This window comes from Spironucleus salmonicida, chromosome 6 (genome assembly GCF_000497125.1).
Source record: "Spironucleus salmonicida strain ATCC 50377 chromosome 6, whole genome shotgun sequence".
NCBI classification, from domain to species: domain Eukaryota; phylum Fornicata; order Diplomonadida; family Hexamitidae; genus Spironucleus; species Spironucleus salmonicida.
The window spans coordinates 1439631-1456164 of NC_090601.1; the positions used below are offsets into that span (position 1 = coordinate 1439631).

At 31.1% G+C, this 16534-nt stretch overlaps 10 protein-coding genes across 10 annotated transcripts; 2 read left to right on the plus strand and 8 right to left on the minus strand. All coding sequences in view use genetic code 6, as the record gives it.

The window, feature by feature from the left end:
- Positions 1 to 5: 5 nt before the first annotated feature.
- Positions 6 to 3911, minus strand: SS50377_26502 (uncharacterized protein; the record flags this gene model as incomplete). Its single annotated transcript, XM_067910309.1, has 1 exon — positions 6 to 3911. The coding sequence occupies one exon, from the start codon at positions 3909 to 3911 to the stop codon at positions 6 to 8; it is 3906 nt and encodes a 1301-aa protein (XP_067763065.1).
- An 84-nt stretch (positions 3912 to 3995) lies between these two features.
- SS50377_26503 (uncharacterized protein) lies at positions 3996 to 7751 on the minus strand (the record flags this gene model as incomplete). The annotated part of the gene is made up of 1 exon (XM_067910310.1): positions 3996 to 7751. The coding sequence occupies one exon, from the start codon at positions 7749 to 7751 to the stop codon at positions 3996 to 3998; it is 3756 nt and encodes a 1251-aa protein (XP_067763066.1).
- Positions 7752 to 8590: 839 nt separating this feature from the next.
- SS50377_26504 (uncharacterized protein) lies at positions 8591 to 8836 on the plus strand (the record flags this gene model as incomplete). The annotated part of the gene is made up of 1 exon (XM_067910311.1): positions 8591 to 8836. One exon carries the CDS (start codon positions 8591 to 8593, stop codon positions 8834 to 8836), a length of 246 nt encoding a protein of 81 aa, XP_067763067.1.
- Positions 8837 to 8843: 7 nt separating this feature from the next.
- SS50377_26505 (uncharacterized protein) lies at positions 8844 to 9578 on the minus strand (the record flags this gene model as incomplete). Its single annotated transcript, XM_067910312.1, has 1 exon — positions 8844 to 9578. One exon carries the CDS (start codon positions 9576 to 9578, stop codon positions 8844 to 8846), a length of 735 nt encoding a protein of 244 aa, XP_067763068.1.
- Positions 9579 to 9664: 86 nt separating this feature from the next.
- On the minus strand, positions 9665 to 10261 carry SS50377_26506 (Myb-like DNA-binding domain-containing protein; the record flags this gene model as incomplete). Its single annotated transcript, XM_067910313.1, has 1 exon — positions 9665 to 10261. The coding sequence occupies one exon, from the start codon at positions 10259 to 10261 to the stop codon at positions 9665 to 9667; it is 597 nt and encodes a 198-aa protein (XP_067763069.1).
- A 138-nt stretch (positions 10262 to 10399) lies between these two features.
- Positions 10400 to 11863, minus strand: SS50377_26507 (Cysteine-rich membrane protein 2; the record flags this gene model as incomplete). Its single annotated transcript, XM_067910314.1, has 1 exon — positions 10400 to 11863. One exon carries the CDS (start codon positions 11861 to 11863, stop codon positions 10400 to 10402), a length of 1464 nt encoding a protein of 487 aa, XP_067763070.1.
- Positions 11864 to 12078: 215 nt separating this feature from the next.
- On the plus strand, positions 12079 to 12831 carry SS50377_26508 (uncharacterized protein; the record flags this gene model as incomplete). Its single annotated transcript, XM_067910315.1, has 1 exon — positions 12079 to 12831. The coding sequence occupies one exon, from the start codon at positions 12079 to 12081 to the stop codon at positions 12829 to 12831; it is 753 nt and encodes a 250-aa protein (XP_067763071.1).
- A 309-nt stretch (positions 12832 to 13140) lies between these two features.
- SS50377_26509 (SHIPPO 1-like protein) lies at positions 13141 to 13740 on the minus strand (the record flags this gene model as incomplete). The annotated part of the gene is made up of 1 exon (XM_067910316.1): positions 13141 to 13740. One exon carries the CDS (start codon positions 13738 to 13740, stop codon positions 13141 to 13143), a length of 600 nt encoding a protein of 199 aa, XP_067763072.1.
- Positions 13741 to 14830: 1090 nt separating this feature from the next.
- Positions 14831 to 15454, minus strand: SS50377_26510 (uncharacterized protein; the record flags this gene model as incomplete). Its single annotated transcript, XM_067910317.1, has 1 exon — positions 14831 to 15454. One exon carries the CDS (start codon positions 15452 to 15454, stop codon positions 14831 to 14833), a length of 624 nt encoding a protein of 207 aa, XP_067763073.1.
- Positions 15455 to 15496: 42 nt separating this feature from the next.
- On the minus strand, positions 15497 to 15784 carry SS50377_26511 (uncharacterized protein; the record flags this gene model as incomplete). The annotated part of the gene is made up of 1 exon (XM_067910318.1): positions 15497 to 15784. The coding sequence occupies one exon, from the start codon at positions 15782 to 15784 to the stop codon at positions 15497 to 15499; it is 288 nt and encodes a 95-aa protein (XP_067763074.1).
- Between the last annotated feature and the right edge of the window lie 750 nt (positions 15785 to 16534).

A 16534-nucleotide genomic window follows, 5' to 3' on the forward strand; every position in this document is an offset into this window, starting at 1 on the left:
TGATGTCATTCATTCACCATTTTCAATAGCTTTCCTGCCAAAGTAGCAGCTCTAACTGCATTGTTTAACTTTATAGCTTGGAAAACTTCATCTCGCTACTCGCTAAAATGGTTCAACTACCTTGATTCAATAACAGAATCTGCTAATGCTAACCGCATTGTTGCCGTTCCGATAATACTCTAGTCTTAAAATACTGAATGCTTCATCAAATTAGAAAAATCCTCAAGTGTTACATTTTGACACTAAAATACAGCTAACAGTACATTCTTATCAGAAATTACACCGAGAGCTTCGTAAAAATACTTAAATTTTTAAATACTCATAACATTGTTATTTGATTGAAGCTTGAAGTACTATAATAAATTAACTGTGAAGCCAGCTTGTAAATGAAGAATTTCAGCAGCTTATTTAAAAATAACTTCAAATATATTATTACTCTCGAGGCTAAAATCAAAGCCATTATCATAGATATATTACTACAGTTCCCCTTAATCATAAGTAATATTTTCTTGCTCTAACGAGTTTAATTCGGAGTTTGTAAATGATTCTAATTTCTAAAATAATTCATCAATTATTTCTATTTCTATACCATAATTAAGTTAGGTTAAGAAAATCAATGCCTCAAAGGTCTAATATTAGTAAATTCCTACTAAAATTGAACTAATAAGTTTGGAATAAATACTAGAAATTCCATAGTTGTATTTAGCCCAATTAATAAAACTCTTACCAAAATCACCATTTTTCATTTCTAGTCGTGCAGTTCTTATTGTTTTACTTAACCATAAAGATGTTGGAATATATGTTGAACAAGGTAATTTTGCATATTACCTCAATTATGAATTTTACACAGGTATGAAAGGTAAATTTGATTTATTTTTAGTCAGAAACTGTTCAATAAAATGGAAATCTATCCATTATATCTATGTCATAGAAGAGATAATAATAAGTTTATTATTAACTTACTATATGTTAACATTATCAGGGATAATTATATTTTCACCTAAACTTTCTATCATTTTTAAGTTACAATTACTATTAATATAGTCTTAAACAGTCTCAAACTGCAATTTAGCTTGAAACCCACTTGAAAAAATCTTATTTTTGAGCAGAAGATTTCGAGTCATAGCTTATTGTTTTTTCTATAACCGGAATATTTTCTTCTTAATATCTAGTTAACCTTTAACTAACTAATATTTTTAGCCTTCTTTAATAAGCTCTCTAATTTTAACTAACTTCTTAAAAGGATTATTATCTTGTTAGTAAACGAACTTATTTGCTGATTTTATCTGAGGTGAAATATATGTTTTCTCTGGAATCAAGATTACTTATTCCAATGATTTTTGCTACATTGGAACATTATGCTAAATATTTATAGCAAAATTTATAGCTTTCATATCTTATTCTGTCAAATATTATGATTTCTCAAGCAATTGGACGACTTTTTTCTTTTATTATGATAGTTTATCATCTAAATCAACCAATTTACTATCTTGATTTCTAAAAAGTGAGTTAGTCGAGTTCTGCTTTTTTTAATCGATATTAACCGACTACCTAGATGTTTTCATTGGCTCGCCCTTGTTATTCTCTTACTAGCTATAGACTTTATTCTGGCTTGAACCGTTCCACCTTTCATAAACCTCATCTCTCAAGCCCTCGATTTCTGTCATCATAGTATTCATTTTTTAAAGCTTGGACACACCCTTTTGAACCTCGCCATTTTATTCACTGAGCCTCTCGACAATGGGTGCCCGCTAAATCAAATAAGTGTCTCGAACATTTTCGAACTAAACAGCTAAAGTAGACTCCTCCTGCTTCAGAATAATCAGTTTTTCTTTATACTGCTAAAAAATCATATGGTCCTCTAAATTTTGCACGTTTTGGTTCTTATACACCTTTTCCTTGCAATCTGCTATATCAGCAACGCATTAAATCTGCTCCTTGTAGTTCTCCAGCATACGATTCCGCACCTTCTTGTAGTCCAGGAGCCGCTTCGTCCGCTTTTTGGCTATTTCGTCCGTTTCGACCTCACCAGCGCGTTTTCGTTCCATCTCCTACAGGAGATCGCCCGCGCCACCACCGCCATAGATGACATTTTCGGCGTAAAAGATTTAGGCACCTGCCTCGCTCCCTGCCAGGAGCTACTCACACTTCTTGCAGATGCTCACGTGCACCTCTTCGAAGTTGCGCAGCTACTACGTGAAGTCGACACCCAGCTTAGTATTTTTCCGCATCTGGAACTTCGGGATTTCTGCCAAAACGGAGTCGCCACCGAACCTCGTCAACTGCTCAAGCACGCTCGCATGCTGAGCCTGCAGCACCTTTACGGCGTTCAGCGCCCGCAGGTTGAATGCAGTTCCTACAATGTCCAGGATACCGCGGAACTACACCTTCTGCGGCTGCTTCAGCGCCTTCATTTTGTCGATTTCGGCACTCACAGCGCCCTGGAACGCGGCCAGAACCCGCTGCTCCGCTTTTGCGGTTTCGAGGCTCTATGAAATTTACGATTTCACGTAGTTGGCCTTGTACTTTTTGTAGCGCGCCTTGAACTTGAGCATCTCGTCGTAGATCTGCTTCGCCGCTTTCTTGCTGACAAATTTCTGCTTTATTTTGACCTTCAGCGAACCCTGCTGGTCCGTTTCGCTGATTGAATCGCTGATTTCAAAGTTTTCCGCCAGAAAGTCCTCCGAGGTATCCGAGAGCTCCAGATCGATCAGATCTATGATGTCGTCCAGCTTGCGTTCGTCCTGCATCTCATCCACGAGGCACGCCGGCAGCTTCTTGACCGAAATATAGCACTGCTGGGTGAAGTCCTGCGGCGCTGCGGCGTTGCGGGTGTACCTCCCACCGCCGTACTGGGCGGTGGAGAATAGCTGTGGGATTTAGCCCACAACCTCGGCCTTGGAGACCGTGCATGCACCCTCCGTCGCCATGTACGCTTGGTAGATCTCGCCCTTCAGGCCATCGTTCTGGACGCGCAAATGCGTGTTCTCCGCCTCAAGCTCCTAGAGGTCGAATTCGACCTCTCCACGCGCAGCGGCGATGTTCTGCATGTTGTTGTCTACCTAGTGCTGCATGTTATGGGCCTCCTTCAGCAGGTGTGCGTTACGCTCCGCCTCGAGCAGCAGCCGGTTCTGCAGCTGCTCTCCCTGCAGCTGCCAGGTCTTTTCCTGCTTTTCGGCCTTGATCCGCGCTTTCAGCGCGGCCTCGAAACGGCTACGCAGCTGCGTCATTTCCCCGCAAATCGCGATATTGGACCTGCTGAGCGCAAGCTTCTCAGAGAAGAACTCCTGGGCCTGGAGCACGTGGTTTCTAATTGTCTTCTCGTGGCCCAGAATCTCCAGCCGCTAGCGCTCCGTCGCGCCCTCGAGGGACATTATTTTCGCTTACTGAGCGTCGAAATCGCCCATAACTTGCGAGTGGAGCATCCGCAGTTCTTTGAACTTTTGCTGGTCAACTTCGACCTTTTGCTCCAATTCGTCCAGTTTGCTCCGCAGCGAATCTGCATTTTTCCAGCCGTCGTCTCTGGTTTTGACCAGTTTCTGCACATCGATGGTCCCGAATCTGGCCTCCGCAGAGAGGTAGTCGATGACTTTTTGCAGCGTCTGCGCCGCAGTCGCATCCAGAATCTCTATCTGCGTTAATGCTGCTGCCGCAGCGCTCAAATATAGCTGTTAGGCATCGGGGGTCGACTGTGGCGGTGTGAGTTGATATAGGAGCCCATCTGGTGAAAAAACTGGGCAGAACTTCGTCCTAAACGCGGAGGACATTTCTTGTTTTGTTAGGTTTAGGGCATGGGGAATATACTTCGGCCGGCGTTATGGGGTAGATTTGTGCTTTACTAGCCTATTTACTGGTCTGAGCATAGGTGATAGAGCACGGGCGCGTTTGAGCTCTGAATCAGTAATGTCCATTTTGTTATTATTATATATTATGTATTATAGTTAGAATATAGTTTGTCTTGAAAATAGGCTCGTCTTAATAATTTAGTACATAATTCACTTTATCCTCCTAGCCGTTTTCGACCTCTATTGGTAATTAAGATTGTTTTCATTTTTCATTGATGAAACTTTAAACATGCACCCATCAAAGTTACGAGATTTTCTTACTAAACCCACTGAATTTTAACCAAACATAAATTCTATTGCTTTCGCTTCATTTCCTTTATCAGCAAGTCTTTGCTCATAATAAATTTTAATAGCATCTAAATCATTTTACAGTGTTATTATTTATCGTTCTAAAATATTAATTTTTTATTAATCAACATCACGAGGGGTCTCGTTAAAAAATTCTTCTTGTAATTCTAGTTACCTTTTCAGCGTTAACTCCTATTTCTATAAATTTTCCTCCTTTACGGTTGTTAACGTTAATTGCTTTTATTATGATAATACCGTCGCTTTAAGTTTCTAAATTTCATTTAATTAATTCTAGATACTAATATCTGACTTAATCAAGCTATAGTGTGTATCAGTATTAACTTAGCATACCTACACACCTGTATCACAGCTTTCTATTAAAGTTTGGTGTTAATCATCCTGTACAGTTAATTAATTTATATCTAAATCTTCCATCTACTATTCTTGTTAAAGTAAATTGAAGCTTGACCTTGGACACGTATTTTCTAATTTCTTATAAGTACGATATAGGTAACTATTTTGTATTATTGTTTCATCATCCTTATAAAGCTCTAATATAGAATTAACTAAATCTTTCCCCATTATTTTAGAATTCACCATACCTCTCTCGCCTACCGAATATTATTTCAAAATCTGTAACATTGTCTATACTTATTCGTTTCTTTATCTAGCAATATGCAAAGATTAATTAACCTATTCCTCTAAAACTTTAACACAATTTTGCAGATGTACCACCTTAAATAAAACAGGTGTATCTTTCATTTCGCGAAGTGTTTAATGCAGCTCGTGTGAAACTACTAATACCGATGAATAAAGTTTAGCATATCCTTTATACCTATCTCTAACTTCTTGTAATACTTATTAGTATAATTATTATCGTCCTTCTTCAATTTTTAAATCAATTAAATCTTAGAAATCTATAATTGAAGGACAATTATGACTCTTCTATTTTTCTAATAATAAATCATATTTTTATCTAATAGTATAAAATTTGTTTAGTGTTTAACGTAAATCAAACTTGAGCATTTATGCTTATGTGTAGTAATTGTTATAATTTTCCTATAATGTGGTGAACTTTCTCTTCATATCCCAGTTTTCTAAAAGAGTTTAGTTGCAGACTACTTATTAATCTAAATACTGTTCCGAAATATTTTTAATCTAATTTTAATTTTCTTCTTTTATTTTTGTTAATTCATTTGTATGATCTAAATATACCTATTCAATATTGACGCATTCAGCTTATTGAGTGAAGTCAAGTAATTATTTTGGAGGATTAAAATTTACAAATGAAGATTAATCCTAATACGTTAATATCTCAGTTTAGGTAAATGAATTTTGGTAGTTATTAGTAATCTATTATGTAAGTTTACTAAGAAATAAATCCTTATCAACACCATTATTATCTACTTCCTACAAATCATTAGGACATAATTTGATTTAATTTGATTGACCTTATACAAATTTTAGTAATTTTTATCTCTACTCTGAATAAATTGGATTTTACTTAAATTATTCAGATTATAATTCTAAATTAACAACTTCTATTTATTCAATTGGAGGAAGTTGACTTAACGGTGTTGGTGATTTAATTCGTTACATATCAATAGTACTGCATCCTGAATCTTCTTTTTCATCAATATCTTAAAACGATAGCGCATCAGTACTTTTTTCTATTTATTAATTTTTATATATTCTGCGATTACTAAGTCGCGATCCATTACGGGATCCACTTCTAGACTTTAGTGGTGATTTTCTAGGGAGAATCAATTTTTCGCCCTCACTAGGAAACATTTTTTGTTAGCTAAGGCTCTTAATAAGTTGACTCAAATTCTCCAGTTATGGTAGTTTACTAAAATCGCTATCATCATATATTTGCCTATAAAAATCAGGATTTTCCAAAATTGAAGCTTTTTTAAGTATATAATCTGGGAAATACTAAACGGGGTGTTTACCACTTACTGCCGCCACCAAAAGTGCTATTTCAATCGCATCTACTTAAATTCCACATGTTTAACTTGGAATTACCGTAGCTTCTTAATATAAAATTTAGCGCTCTAAAGTCTCATCATTACTTAAACAGATATCGTGGTGGGATAATACTAATGATGTGTCTTATATACCTATTTAACCAGAAATATTATTATGAATAACTTAGAAATTACTTATAGGAGAAGCTTACTAACTAGAATATTTATTTTATAGGGCTTTTAACTACTCAGCAAAGCTACTTTATGCTAATATCATTTACTTGTTATCAGATAATTAAATCTGCTAAAGTTCTGACTATAAGCGTAATCCTGTATCTGAGTCAATTATTGTATATGGATTTCGCTAAATAGAATTTGCTTCATCTATTAAATCCTAAATTCGAATCCCTTTGACACTCATTTTTGCGCCAATAAGTTTTGTTTGATAAGCCTATATCATGGCCATATAGTATTGAACAGCATATTCATAATGCCCTTTAGTTTTTTCATGGTCTATCTATAAAACTGCGCATCGCTATTTCATTGTCAGATACTACTCATGTGTTACAATAAGCTTCCTTTGGACTAGTTCTAATGTCCTAAAAGTGTTATTATATAATCTATTTTATTCATCTGCCTATTATTCTAGAAAAGTTCTTTCCTTTTTAAGATTTGAATTTTATTCCACTAATCCTATTTTAACTCTATCTAGTAGATAAATTCTGTCCTCTAGTCTCGCTTACTAAAGAGCATGTTTTTCTGCATCGTTTTGTAATAATGCTTTCTCATCTTTAAGCTGAGATAAAGTAGGCTGAATATCAGCTAAAACTTCTTACATTAACCTCTCTTTAGTCCCTTAATTCCTCATATAGAAATCTAGTATCCGGAGGCGAAGTTCAACATTAATATCTTCTTTCCTCATAATCTAAAGCTATTGTTGCCTCATTTGTGAAATTACATACACAGTTTGGTCTTGAAGTTCTACCATTTGGTTCTGAAACTCTCCAGTAGTCTTATGCCTAACAATTTCTATAGCTTTATTGATTTTTTATTATTAAATTATTTCAATCTTTCCTAAAGTATCTTAATAACTCTTTATTGTCTCATTTTTCCTATTTAAATCCTCCTCTAAAATAATATTTTGTGCTAAAACCACCAAATGGTCAGAACTCTGATCGTCAAACTTCTACGTAATCATACTCAATTATTACGCTTATAAAGCTTTCATTCGATTTAGTTAAAGTTTTTAGCTTTCAGTCTTAGACTGAAGCCCTAATGCCTAGTCTTTATATTTTTAATAAGATTTCCTATAATCAGCAGAACTATTTGTTGCCGAAATAAGAGAGTTTTAGCACTTTTATAAACGTTATTGGAGGCTATCTACTAGTCCAACTAAGTGTTATTCTGTCAGGGTATGAATATATTAGTTTTAGTGTCCCTACTCTTAAATAGTTACTTCTTCTCTTTTAGATAACTTCTTTAAAAATTTATCCTTGGAAATAGTTTTAAATATCATTTATCCCATCAACTTGTTTAATTCCTGCTCTTCCTTGTAATCAGATTGAAGCTAAAGCAGCTACTACTATTATGAAAATACTTAAGATTTAACTTCTAATAATATTGGTAATGTTTAAATATCTGTAAGTGGCATGTTTAGTGTGATATTATTTACTTGAGAAACAACCTTTAAAATAACTTAAAATTATTCCTATATTTATGCTATTTTCTTTTGATAGTTTTCTTGATAGCACTATAATTGAGAAAAAAATTATTATTTTAATTGCATTACTTATCCTTTTTGCTGTTTTAGTAATTTAGCATAAAACTCGCAAAGTTCCATTACTAACTAGGATTATTAATAATCTAGTATATAATAACATATGTTTAGAACTCGAAATATGATATATTCTATTATTATATACCAAGTATATTCTGTAGTTTTTATGAATGACATCTTACTCAACTTATTGTGAATAAAGATTAGTAAAGAAAATTATACAAAATAACAAGATATATTTGTCTAATTTATAGACTGAATAATCATTGCGCCACAATTAGTTTATAAAAGTAATTTAATGTTCTATTTAGGTACTATACCTAGCTAACTTTCAATTGATAAATAGATTTTAGAAAAATGATAAATAATTTATTACTACCTTCTTTAACTTTATCTATCACTTGCTTGTAATATAATTTATAATTTCATTGCATTTTATATTAATAGCTGCTATATTTATTCTAGCTTTGTATTTACAAATATTAACCATCATAAAAAAAATTAAGCAAAAAAGAAACATAAAATATAATTTATTAATGTTATTATAAGGTAACACTAACTTTCAGTTTTTAGATTTTATTTAAGAATTGGAAACCAACCCAAAATAATATATCTATAAATATATTTTATTTTATTGTGGTTTGGTTTTGTTTATAATAAATATAAATATAAACATAAATTATACAAATATTCAGAACACTCCAATTTGCAAAATGGGAACCTCGTAATCGAGGTCTTCAATCCAATATAAGCAGAAAAATATCAACTAAAAACCAATAGGCTCAGTATCATCATCTTTAAATCTGAATATAAAAGATTTCAGCCAATTAGCAGAAGACTCTATTCTCACTGCGTCATTTTCTATGACAACTGTCTTCAATTTTCCAATTGAGTTCAGCTCTGAATAGGATGCTGTTTACATCGATATCGAGCTTTCTTATTTACTTTCTACCTTCTGAGTGACTATCATTTCCTATGGATTTTCTTTACCTACGCTTATTATAAAATACTTTGTTTGATATATTAATCAGCAACAGACAATTTCAAACTTCCCTATTTAATCTGCTCAAATCTTCTTTAATTCTTTATATAAAGAGGGATCTATTTGTCTTCTTATTAAACCTTTTTCACTTCCTTGATCAGTACGTCATCATACCTATGTACACCTTTATCAAATGTTTCAGGTGCTGATTCATCCATAAATTTAGTATATTGTAGATCTTCAAAAGCTGAACATGCACACTTCTATGAACTATTAGAGTTTAATAGTTTTTATGAAATAAAAACGTCTACAGGTAATGGTGATTGCTGTAATTTTGACAAACAAGAATAAGATTACTTATGTGGAGATTCAACATAAACTTAAGATATGTTTTATGTTTCCAATGATTTAAGCTAGGAGATCTAAAAATCTCGATTACTTTAATTAAGTATATCTTTTTGCTGATCTAGATAAATATCAGAACCTTACTATATGCAATGTTCATGTTTCTTCCTATCAAATAGATTTTAACTCTCTAGAAGATTGTTTATGTTGTTGTATGAATTATCAAAATATTCTTTTATTAAATCAACCACTTTAGTAGATTAAGATTTTTGCACATAGATAGGTGTAATCTTATATTCTTATAAAGTTGGCTCTAAATCATGGACTTCTAGGTCATTGATAAGTTAAGATAGGGGTAAAGTAAGATTTTGCATTTTTTTAAATTTCAAAGTATAGAAATAATCTATAATTATTTTATTTTAAATAAAATTGATTTTGAAACGACTAAAAATATATATTTTCACTTTATAAGTCCTATAACTTTGAGGTGCTTACTTATTTAAACTAAATTACGACCTTTCATAATTTTTGATATTTATTTAACATCTCCATTACAGTCTTAATATAATTAACGTAATTGCACTTCTTCTGATGCTACCCATCTTCCTTTTTTCAGTTCAGGATTTTATACCCTAGTCCAACGCAAATGTACTTACTATCTGGTTCGTTACTTCCCAGAAACTTTAAACATTTCTTAAGAGATTTTTTCGAATCCCCATTCAGGATGATGCGTCATACAAATCCTTAGAAATTCCGCCTCTATTGCTAACCATGCATCATCCTTAGTTGCATGTCTTTTTTCAGTCTCCATTGTCTTTGACATTGTATCCATAGATAATTAGTTTTAAACAATAGCCTCTTCTTCATTCTCTTCGTTTAAAAGCTCAGACTCTAAAACAGTAAGTGGATTGTTAAATGGAATAATATCAGATTTCCATGTTTCTAGTAGCTGATAAACACAAATATTAATCTATTACTATTAGTCACCATTACCCATCTCAGGATTGTTAAGAATGCAACGATAAGCTAAATTTCTAGCTTATTCAATATCGTCCATTTTAATTTAAATTAATACTATTAATAATATATAATATTTTATTAACCTAAACATAATAAACTTCAATCATAACCTCTAATTTAAAAAATTTCTATTTTCAATATATAATTATGAATAATAAATAAATAAATAAATAGATCATTCATCATTATTTTCGACTATGCTTTTCTCTAATTCCTCTGCCCGCTATTAAGCTTTTATCTTATATACACTATACTTTATTTCATTTGATCTTCTAACAAAACCTATAATAACTATAACTACGGTTACAATCAAAATAAAAGCTCCAATAATGAGGCCTGTAATGACACCTGCAGTAAAAATATCTAATAGTGATTCTTAGTAGCATAGTAAGCTTCCGGATCTAAAAAGCCACCCATCAATACATTCGCTGCAACTTCCAGAGCTATTTAGTTTATATCCTTATAAACAAGTAGCACACGCTGAAAAATCTTCTGTGCATTAATCACAATGAATTTAAAGTCCACAAATACACCCAAAGCTCTTATTCCCAGCCTAGTCACAACTCTTAATCTCATTACCAACAGTATCGCAATAATGCCCATTAGTAGCTATAACTTAGCACTATTTCCAGCATAACCCATCAAATCCAAGTTTAAACCCTTAATTACATTTTCTGCAAAATTTATCGCTTCCCAAACAATCTAAACAATTAGCAACTTAGCAAGTAGCATAACTAACACAATCCCCAGAAGGTGAAATTTAAGTATTACACTAAATGCATATTTAGTTATGGTTAAAATAATATCCTGGAAGACATGCCCCGCAGACAGAAACATTACAATTTCCACAATGCACTGCTCCAGAACAAGGACAAGCTACTGATAAATTATTGATATTTTCTGAGTTCGGACACTACTAGCACGAATTGTCAATAAACAGCTAATTGCTCTAACATACTCCACACGTCTATCCTGTGACAACGCATGTTTTACAAAAAGGTACAATTTTTCCTCCACAAGTGCATCCTTCATCGGAAGTATGTTAGTCGCATAACACACAGGTATCACCTGACTTGTAATAGTTATTATCGCAAACTGTGCATTTTCCATCAGTATCCAATTTACTTCCTTTCTTACATGTTTCACATTATGAAGAATCTGAAGTCTTGCAGGTAGCACAATTTAACGACTCCCCACATTAACAAGAATTAATCATATCAACTTCGCATTTCTGACAGCTCCCATCAATCACCCCATATTCCTACGCACATATCACACAACCACGACTACCGCCGCCAGTACATTGATTACATGATGCATCACAGTTTTTACATGATCCGTTTTCCATGAAAAAGTTCTTTTTGCAACTAATGCATGCGAAAAGATTACAGTTACAACCTTCAGGGCAAACTGAGCATTGATTATTTGAAAGAATAAATGTTTCTTTGCACTTATTGCATATTTGAGAAGAGCATTCAATACAGTTTTTCACTACTTAATTAGCTTTGCAAACACAGTTTTCTTTGTCACATGTATCGCAGGTGATTGTATTTGAACAAGTTGAACAAGCGTTTGCGCATGCACGGCAGGATCCACGCGCAGTATCATAAAACTCGCGATCTTTGCAGTTTTCAGCCATTAGTAAAATATTTAGATATTAGATAAATATTATATGCTGATTAATTAATAATATATTGAAATAATAAGAATGGTATATACGATAATATATAATTAAAATAATATATTATAGTTTAAAATTTTAGTTGCAATTACTAAATACATTTACTTGTCCTATATTATATTATTATATCATTATATTGATTGCGGTTCTTCTTGTGTTTTTTCTATTTAGAAATGCACCGTTCGAATAAGTTTATACCGCAAAGACACATTTCATCAAATTTTGATGAATTATTAACATAAAACCAACTTACAACTTTTAGTCCCCTTTAGAGATATAAATAATAATATTAACGTTATGTAAACCATTAATATACCTCATTCACAGAATCTACTTTAGACCGATAGATACGCTTAAAATATTACTATCTAAATCTTGACGCTACAACTCCACTCAAATAAGATCCATATTCAATTAAAGAAAAATGTGAAGATCTTCTTTTTATTAATAAGCTGAATGCTATTTAAACTATTTAAGGTACTGGTATCAATAGTGAACTTATATTAGAAGATTTGAATTTAAGTTTAGACTTCGATTTGGATGATAATGCTATTAATGGTTAGAAAATAATTAACCTCCCATAACCTTTAGATTAAAGTATTTAATTACAATCATTTGCTGTTGAAACATAAACATAATAACTGGAAAACTTGTCTATTACATCTGAGTAGTCGATTTAGGTAGCCTCTGAGCCAATTACAATTTAGAAATTAATCCCTTAAGCTTTATCAGTGCAAAATTAATTGACAATAACAAAGCTTGAATCTCTTGGCTTTAATACATAAACTGAATCGAAAGCAGCGCTTATATAGACAGTTGATTCACGAAAAAGTGATTTCGGTACATAAGTATATCATGAACTTGATGTCAAAAAAATAGACTTTTCCTTCGTAGATTCTATTTTATAAGGAATTAAAAAATAGTGACCACTAGATAAAATCCTTAGTTTATATTTCTATTTTATAATTATTTTTATCAACTATTGATATCTAATTTTCATATCAAACTTATGCATATACACGCCATTTCAGATAATACCACAATAATATGAAATTTATTAGTTAACTAAAACGCGGTTTTAGTATCTTTTTAAAAAACTAAATAGGTGTGTTTTTTCTTAATTTGAAATAAAACAGTCTCAGTTATGAAACTTTATAATTTAGTAATATTGCTAATGCTAATTAGTATAAACAAATATCAAATCAACAGATGAAACATATTAAGAAAGTATTCTCTCACATATACATCACACCAAAATATTTTGTCCTAGATGACATGCTCCCTCCTTTAACTGATTTTTAAATCGGTTTCTCATAGGCGCCAGGTCCTGGTGTTGGATGAAGATCTTTAATAGTATATTTTTGCATGATAGTAACATCATGAGATGCACGTAACGCCTCAGGATTGGGATCATATTATCCTGGTCCAGGCATGGCATTACCTATTTTAACAGGGTACTTTCCTTAAATAACACCTCCAGTATTTTTAGTGACAATCTAAGGGTGGTAATGATTCGGTCCTGGGTTAGTATTTTTCTAATCTACATTAGTTCTCTATCCCATTGTAAAATCTTTACTTTACAAACTTTGATCATTAATATTATATTTTCCGGGACCTGGACCAGCATCTTTCTACTTTTTGTCATACTTGTTACCAATCATAGCATTTCCATTACTTTTAAAAATTGGTTTGGGCTCGTATGCACCTGGCCCTGGAACAGTGTTTTAATTTGATTCCTCTATTCTTCCTGAAAGAAAGTGAGATGGTCCAAAAAATAATGTAGTCTTGATTTCATACGCTCCTGGTCCTGGTATCTGTGTATCTATTATTTACATTTGTAGGGCGGACTTAATTTACAAAAGTTTGATTTATATCATAATAATCTACTTATTTAAATTAGTTTTTACAAAAATAATAACTCACTATATACGTTTTATATAGAATTTTTTCTGATTTTTCTTTATCTAATTTTAACTGTTTTTAACTTTGTATAAAATACGAATTACAAATAGTACTAGAATTCCTATTTTTAAGTATACTTTTGATAATCAAATTAAACAAAAAATTATAGATTACATTTATGTCTTTTAATTTGAATATATAATTTTGATTAATTGTCCGCCAAAAATAAAATAAATTTTAGGAATCAGAATATTTTTAATGGAATATGATTTATAAAAACTCTAATTACTATTATTTAAGTTATCATTATTATATTTTTTTAATAGGTATCACAAACCTGAAGTAGCTCCCTTGTTTCACGTTATTAGAAAAATGCTGCTTGTTTAGGACTAATAACTCATAATAATTAAATAACCATTTCACTATAGTCCTTTTTATTACTCAGCAATGATCGATTGAGTAACTTAGTAGTATATCATTAATAAGTGCGTATTATTCTAATGTTCCGTTGCTGGAAAGCATAGAATTTGCGAATGAATACGTGTTAACTGATGGAGACTCTGGGCGGTTTATCATTTTGCCATTGGTTGTTCCCATTTTGCAGGGTTCGCATGATATGGTTTTAAAGAGAAAATAGTTATTATAATATCAAAATATATAGTTAATAGTATCAGTAGAAGTATGAGAGGAATTAGTTTGTCCATAATAATATATACTAAATTTAAAATAAATATTACTCTCATTATATAGACTACTTTTATATAATATTTTATAAGAGATTATCGCCTAAGAAATGGAAAATATATTACAAGTACTAAATGATATTTAGAGGCCGATAAGTAGTTAAAATGGGGAGATTTAACTGTTAAAATAAGATTAAATTATAATTTAGAGAAAATTAGATGGAATTTTGAATGTGGTACAAGATTAACAAAATTAAATTCAGGCTTTGTAATCATTGGTTGCTAAATTAGTTTAAGATAATATAATAAATGCAATCAAATAGTGAATCATAAAAATTCATCAATAAATCACCTCTAAAGTTTTAAAATCTCTCCATTTCTTAGTTAATCTTGAAGATCTGTTTATATGCTCCACTATTGTGCTTGGTACTGTAAGGTCAGGCTAATATAACTTTAAATTTGGTTCATACTTCTTTCTGAAGCTTCTTTAAGTAGAATGTTTTGTGATTTAAATGTTGTAATCGCTTATTTTGGAATCTATTTACTTAGGTTAGGTATAATGTGCGTTTGATACCAAAATAATAGGTACTTATATATTATGTTAGAAATAAAAAGATGGAATCTTATTAATCTTCATAGCTTATTCAGGAGAAATTGAAATAATATAAGATCCGTTTGAAAGGATAGACGAAACTTATCTAAAATTAAATCCTGACTTCATTAAAGTTTTTTCAACATCTTGATATGTAATATCTTCTGGGATATTAGATAAAAGATAGTATTATGAGATATTTCTGTTGGCTTCAAATAAAAGATCCTCAAGTGCCATCCTAGAATTTAATTTTATGGTTGAAACTTACTGTCCTAGATTGAAAGAAACAATATGCGTAGGAAATCTCTTCATTAGACTTGTAAAAACTTAGGAGAAATTATGTGTAGGAACAGAAGCCGTGAAAATTGCCATTTTATTTACTTATATGATAATTTAATATAATATTTATATAATTCACAAGAAACTGTCGTTAGTCAAATTAGAATCATAAAATAATGGTATCTAATAAGACAATGATTGTTAACTTAACTCCTGTTAGCTTAAAAAACTGTCACAAATATCTATTTGCTCTATATTTTCTTTGTTAACTAATGCAATATTAATATTTTCGGTATATTCAGATATTTCACAATCTAATATGCTAGATCGAATCCTATTAAGCTATAAATGTGAATTCTAAGGTGTTTTACTAGATTTAATATACTACAAACTTTATAGTTCTTTCGTTTGTGCGGCTCCCATTTAATTTTGGCGTAAAGCTTAGTAAATTTAAATATATAAAATTATATTATGTATATGATTATTCCCATTTAAATATAGAATCTAAAAGTTGAATAATTATGTAATATAAATATAAAAGAAGTAGGCATAGAATTCTTAACCCCAACTATACAAAATTCAATAATTAAGGAAAACCATTTATAATAATAATAGAAGAAAATTTCTTTAGAATCTAAGCTATAACCAAAAATGATATTAACATTAAAACCTGTTTTAGAAGGCTAATGATAAAGATACTTATTTTTGAAAGATTTATATAATAAGATCTTATTTTCAGAAACATAGGTTTATGTATACAAGTTCGATAGTATAACTTATATATTGAGCTATATAATAGAAATATGCATATTAGAATAACGATTTCCTATTATATATTCTAGTAGGTAATTATATAACTTACATGTATTATATAATAACTATTTTTTAAACTCCCAATACGAAAAAATAAAGGCAATAAAAACTAAAAGTACTTACCATGTTTTAAAATTTAAATAACCGAAAGTTATAGCACTACTAGGATACGATAACAATAATGCTGATGTTCTAAGATTTTTATTTAATTTATAAATATAAGTGTAATATTTTAACTTAAGATTTATAAGTTTTAGTATAATTAGCTATTAACAATTATATAGTTTTCTATATACTTATGCTTATAGTTATACTTTATTGGTTTAAATAATTCTCTAATTTATATATAATATTTTATTA